The sequence below is a fragment of the Rhinopithecus bieti genome, unplaced genomic scaffold (genome assembly GCF_001698545.2).
Source record: "Rhinopithecus bieti isolate Rb0 unplaced genomic scaffold, ASM169854v2 scaffold_947, whole genome shotgun sequence".
Lineage (NCBI taxonomy): Eukaryota > Metazoa > Chordata > Mammalia > Primates > Cercopithecidae > Rhinopithecus > Rhinopithecus bieti.
The window spans coordinates 4,445,433-4,451,721 of record NW_016803664.1 but is presented as its reverse complement, the minus strand read 5'-3'; the positions used below and the strand labels follow the sequence as shown (position 1 = coordinate 4,451,721).

The following is a 6,289-nucleotide window of genomic DNA, read 5'->3' as shown; positions in this document are numbered from 1 at the left end:
TTTTTTTTTTTTTTTTTTTGAGACGGAGTCTTGCTCTGTCGCCCGGGCTGGAGTGCAGTGGCCGGATCTCAGCTCACTGCAAGCTCCGCCTCCCGCATTTACGCCATTCTCCTGCCTCAGCCTCCAGAGTAGCTGGGACTACAGGCGCCCGCCACCTCGCCTGGCTAGTTTTTTGTATTTTAGTAGAGACGGGGTTTCACCGTGTTAGCCAGGATGGTCTCGATCTCCTGACCTCGTGATCCGCCCGTCTCAGCCTCCCAAAGTGCTGGGATTACAGGCTTGAGCCACCGTGCCCGTCTAAAAACCTTTTTTAAGAGACAGAGTCTCACTCTGTCACCCAGGCTAGCATGCAGTGGCATGATCATAACTCACTGCAGCCTCAAATTCCCAGGCTCAAATGATCTACCTGCATAGGTGGGACTACAGGTATAGGCCACTATGCCTGGCTAATTTTATTTATTTTTGTTTTTCATAGAGTTGGGGTCTTGGCTGTGTTGCCCAGGCTAGTCTCGAACTCTTGGCCTCAAGTGATCTTCCCTTGGCTTTCCCAAGTGCTGAGATTACAGGCGTGAGCTATGGCACCTGGCCAAAACTGGCCAATGCTGAAAGAGTATATTAATTCACCAATTTAAAAATCCAGCCAGGCGCAGTGGCTGACACCTGTAATCCCAGCAGTTTGGGAAGCTGAGGCGCGTGGATCATGGGGTCAGGAGTTCGAGACCAGCCCGCCCAACATGGTGAAACCCCGTCTCTACTAAAATACAAAATTAGCTGGGCATGGAGACGTGTGCCTATAATCCCAGCTACTCGGAAGGCTGAGGCAGGAGAATTGCTTGAACCTGGGAGGCAGAGGTTGTAGTGAGCCGAGATTGTACCATTGCATTCCAGCCTGGGTGACAGGGTGAAACTCCATCTAAAACAAACAAACAAAAAACCGGGCTCACCATGTTTTCAAGTGTTGACATAAACTAATAGTCAAAAGCACCACTCAATCTTTTATGACGCAAGTGAAATCAGTGCTGTACCCCTTCAAGGAACCATGTGACAGTATGTTCAGTTGAGCTAAAGTTCCTTGCAGCAACAGTTGCTGGCAGAAAGGCTGTGCCTACAGCCTATGTGGAACCAAGGACAGTTTTCCCATTCAGTAGGGAGCATCCCGCAGCCTTGATCTTCAACATTTCTTGGCCTGGTGTGGTGGCTCATGCCTGTAATCCCAGCACTTTGGGAGGCTGAGGCAGGTGGATCACGTGGTCAGGAGAGCGAGACCATCCTGGCTAACACAGTGAAACGCATCTCTACTGAAAATATAAAAAATTAGCTGGGCATGGTGGCGGGCACCTGTAGTCCCAGCTACTCTGGAGGCTGAGGTAGGAGAATGGCGTGAACCCGGGAGGCGGAGCTTGCAGTGAGCCGAGATTGTGCCACTGCACTCCAGCCTGGGAGACAAAGTGAGACTCCGTCTAAATAAATAAATAAATAAATAAAAATCCAAACAGCTGTTTATATGGTAGTTATGCAAGAGTGGATATACATATGTTAAAATTCACCAAGGTATATACTTAAAGGTTTGTGCATTTCATTCTATGTGCCTCAAACTGTAACAACTTAATTTTATTAATTTATAATTAAATTACCCTTAAATTAAAGGTGATTCATGGTGGGCTACAGTGACTCACGCCTGTAATCCTAGCACTTTGGGAGGCCAAGGCGAGAGGATTGCTTAAACCAAGGAGTTCAAGACCAGTCTAGGCAATATCGTGAGACTCCTATCTCTACAAAAAACTAAAAAATTAGCTGGGCATCGTGGTCCGTTCCTGTAGTCCCAACTGCTCAAGGGGCTGAGATACGATATTGTCTGAGCTTGGAGGTTGAGGCTGCAGTGAGTCCTGTTTGTGCCACTGCATTCCAGCCTGGGCGACAAAGTGAGACCCTGTCTCAAAAAAATAAAAAGGTAGGCCAGGCGCAGTGACTCACACCTATAATCCCAGCACTTTGGGAGGTGGAGGCGGGTGGATCACTTGAGGTCAGCAGTTCAAGACCAGCCTGATCAACATGGTGAAATCCTGTCTCTACTAAAAATACAGAAATTAGCCAGGCATGGTGCTGCATGCCTGTAATTCCAGCTACTTGGGAGGCTGAGGCAGGATAATTGCTTGAACCTGTGAGGCAGAGGTTGCAGTGAGCCAAGATCACACCACTATATTCCAGCCTGGGCAACAGAGTGAGACTGTCTCAAAAGAAAAAAAAATGGCTGGGCGTGGTGGCTCATGCCTATAATCCCAGCACTTTGGGAGGCAGAGGCAGGCAGATCACATGAGGTCAAGAGTTCAAAACCAGACTGGCCAACGTGGTGAAACTCCATCTCTACTAAAAATACAAAAATTAGCTAGGTGTGGTGGTGGGTGCCTGTAATCCCAGCTACTTGGGAGGCTGAGGCAGGAGAATTGCTTGAACCCAGGAGGCGGAGGTTGCAGTGAGTCGAAATCATGCCATTGTACTCCAGCCTAGGCAACAGGAGTGAAACTCCGTCTCAAAAAAAAAAAAAATAATAATTGAAGTTCTATTCTAAATGCTACTCCAACATTTTCAGCACTGTTTATATATGCATGAACTACCTCTTGCAGGAAACACAATAAATTGATAAAAAGGCCTTAGGTAGCTGAGGAACAGGGAAGAAGAGACACAATTTTTACATATATCCTTTTTGGGCTTTAAAATTGTATACCAGCTGGGCACAGTGGCTCACTCCTATAATCCCAGCACTTTGGGAGGCCAGGGCAGGAGGACTGCTTGAGCCTAAGAGTTTGAGATCAATCTGGGCAACATAAGGAGACCCTTGTCTCTACAAAATAAAAATAAAACAAAAAACCTAGCTAGGCATGATGGCACGTGCCTGTGGTCCCAGCTACTTGGGAGGCTGAGGTGGGAGATCGCTTGAGCCCAGGAGGTCAAGGCTGCAGTAAGCCATGATCGCACCATTGCACTCCAGCCTGGGTGACACTGAGATCCTGTCTCAAAAAATAAAAGAAAAATTAAAATTAAAAAATAAAATTTGATACCATGTAGATGTAATGCCAATTCAGAAGTTTTTTTTCAAAAGCTTTTTTTTTTTTTTTTTCCGTCCCCACTCTGTCACCTAGGCTGGACTGCAGTGGTGTGATCCCAGCTCACTGCAACCTCTGCCTCCTGGGTTCAAGCAATTTTCCTGCCTCAGCCTCCCAAGTAGCTGGGACTATAGGTGAATGCTACCACACCCTGCTAATTTTTGTATTTTTGGTAGAGTAGGGTTTCACCATGTTGGTCTCAAACTCCTGACCTCAGGTGATCCGCCTGCCTTGGCCTCCCAAAGTGCTGGGATTACAGGCGTGGGTCACTGTGCCTGGCCCCCAAAGCTCTTTTATTGGATAAATAACACGTATTTGCCAGGAGTAATGGCTCACACCACTTGAGGCTGGGAGTTAGAGACCAACTTGGCTAACGTGGTGAAACCCCTTCTGTGCTAAAAATGTAGCTGGGTGTGGTGGCACACACCTGTGGTCCCAAGCAACTCAGGAAGCTGAGGCACAAGAATTGCTTGAACCCGAGAGGTGGAGGTTGCAGTGAGCCGAGATTGCACCATGCACACCACTCTGTCATTGGGCGACAGCAATATTCTGTCTCAAAAAAAAGTAATAATAAATAAAAAATAAAGCCTGTGCTAAATACAAATATGAAGGTTAGAGAAACCTGTGTCTTTCTAAAGTGCAGTTTCTTTTCCTCATTATTAGGTAGTTAAGACTGAATTGGAGTAGTTGGTAGGGGACAGGGACATTGGAGCTTTGAGAAACATCTGAATTGCTATGATTCTTGTTATTTGCTCCTGGGCTTCTCTGGCTGGTTTTAGATTACTTAGTAATGTGTGCACAAAACAATATGATATTTAGGATGGCTGAATAGTGGACTCCCTCTAATATTTTATTTTCCTTTATAGAACATTGTGGCAGGAACAAAAGGGGAAGCTGTGACTCTTAAATATTAAATACATAAAAAAAATGGCAGGAGAATCTAGGGTTGGAAGAGAAGATTGCAGTAGATACTCTTGGCTTTCCTTGCCCTATACTAAAACACACGTCTCCTAGATATGCATATTAACTACCTCATTCCTCTGGTTTGTAGGAGACTGAGTGCCCTTTGCGGCTTGCTGTCTGCCAGCACTGTGATTTAGAACTTTCCATTCTCAAACTGAAGGAACATGAAGATTATTGTGGTGCCCGGACGGAACTATGTGGCAACTGTGGTCGCAATGTCCTTGTGAAAGATCTGAAGACTCACCCTGAAGTTTGTGGGAGAGAGGGGGAGGAAAAGAGAAATGAGGTTGCCATACCTCCTAATGCATATGATGAATCTTGGGGTCAGGATGGAATCTGGATTGCATCCCAACTCCTCAGACAAATTGAGGCTCTGGACCCACCCATGAGGCTGCCGCAAAGGCCCCTGAGAGCCTTTGAATCAGATGTTTTCCACAATAGAACTACCAACCAAAGGAACATTACAGCCCAGGTTTCAATTCAGAATAATCTGTGTGAGTTGTGCTTGGGATTAGGGAACTAGAATGGTATCAAAATCCCAAGGCAAATGGGAACAGGGCTTTGGGGCCAGATAGATCTTGATTATAGAAACCTGACTGTAGCTGAGTAACACTGGGAATACCTCACTTTCCTATAAAATGGAAATAGCCTCTATTAGATTATAGTTAGGGTTCATAATGGTGAGGATGATGACAGTGTTGTAAATAGCCAGCACTTATACAGATTGAGTATCCCTTCTCCAAAATACTTGGGGCCAGAAGTGTTTTGACTTTTTAAGTATTTGCATTATATATACTGGTTGTGCATCTCAAATCTGAGAAATCTGAAATCCAAAATGTTCCAGTGAGCATTTTCTTTGAGAGTCATATTGATGCCCAAAAAGTTTCAAATTTTGGATTTTTGGATTGGTATGCTCAACCTGTATCTTATTTCCCTTAGGGATTTGCAAAGTGCTTTATATGTATTGACTCATTTAATTGTCTCATTATTTGAAGGTAGGTAAATTTGAAGGTAGAACTAAGATTTGAATTCAGGTAATCCGACCTCGTGCTTTAAACCATTCTACTATAATTCAGAAAATAAGCATAAAATATTTAGCGCAGTGCCTGTCTCATAATTATGGCTTAGTAATATTGCTTAATAATACAATTAGAATAATAATGGAGCCTTTTCATATGGCAGACTTTAATGTTCAGAGCTAGGAGACCCAGAAGGTGAAGAGAGCTGGTTGAGCACGGTCATTTTTGTTCCTACCCACATGCCTGTAAACCTTGACTATTTGCTAGGCATGGACTTGAGTTGAGGGTGGTAACATTTCTAATGTATCCTGAATGCTGGTTTTTTTTTTTTTTTTTTCAGTTGAAGAACAAGAGAGGCAGGAACGGAATAGAGGCCAACAGCCCCCCAAAGAGGGTGGTGAAGACAGTGCAAACTTGGACTTCATGTTGGCCCTAAGTCTGCAAAATGAAGGCCAAGCCTCCAGTGTGGCAGAGCAGGACTTTTGGAGGGCCGTATGTGAGGCAGACCAGTCTCATGGGGGTCCCAGTTCTCTGAGTGACATAAAGGGTAGGTTTGCTTATTCTGTACTAGCCTCTTTCTCTACAGTTTTTGTAAGTCAGATTATACAATTCTTACACAATTGAAAGATTTTAATGAGATAGAATTTGCCTTATTTTTCGTTTCTTTTTTTTTTTTTTTTTTTTTTGTTTTTTTTTTTTTGGTACAGTCTCGCCCTGTTACCCAGGCTGGAGTGCAGTGGCATGATCTCGGCTCACTGCCCCCTCTGCCTCCTGGGTTCAAGTGATTCTTGTGCCTCAGCCTCCCAAGTAGCTGGGATTACAGGCGAACGCTTGAACCCAGGAGACGGAGGTTGCAGTGAGCTGAGATTGTGCCACTGCTCCAGCCCGGTGACAGAGTGAGACCTTGTCTCAAAAAAAAAAAAAAGCTCTTAAGGACATTATTGTACAAGTAGAGAACTTACATTAAAGTTGCTGAGAGTGACATCTGTATTGTTTACATAGGAGAAAGCAGTGACCTTGTTCTTCAAAGACACATGATGAAGTACTTAGGAATAAAATGTTATATGTTCAAACTTATCCTCAAATAGTTCAGGGGAAAAAATACATAAAAGTAATGTGAGGAAATATTAAACTTTGTGAATATAGATGAGAAGTATACGGGTATTTGCTATACTATTCTGAACTTTTTTTTTTTTTTTTTTT

The 6,289-nt window shown here is 44.1% G+C and overlaps 1 protein-coding gene across 4 annotated transcripts in view; it reads left to right on the top strand.

Annotated features, from left to right (window-relative positions):
- The window catches only part of TRAFD1 (TRAF-type zinc finger domain containing 1), a 26,295-nt gene that overhangs the window by 9,993 nt on the left and 10,013 nt on the right, over positions 1 to 6,289 (top strand). For all 4 annotated transcript variants that reach the window (XM_017847176.1, XM_017847184.1, XM_017847191.1 and 1 more), the window contains exons 5-6: positions 4,156 to 4,561; positions 5,427 to 5,633. In XM_017847176.1, coding sequence (XP_017702665.1) covers positions 4,156 to 4,561; positions 5,427 to 5,633 — 613 coding nt within the window. The remainder of the gene's footprint in view (positions 1 to 4,155; positions 4,562 to 5,426; positions 5,634 to 6,289) is intronic.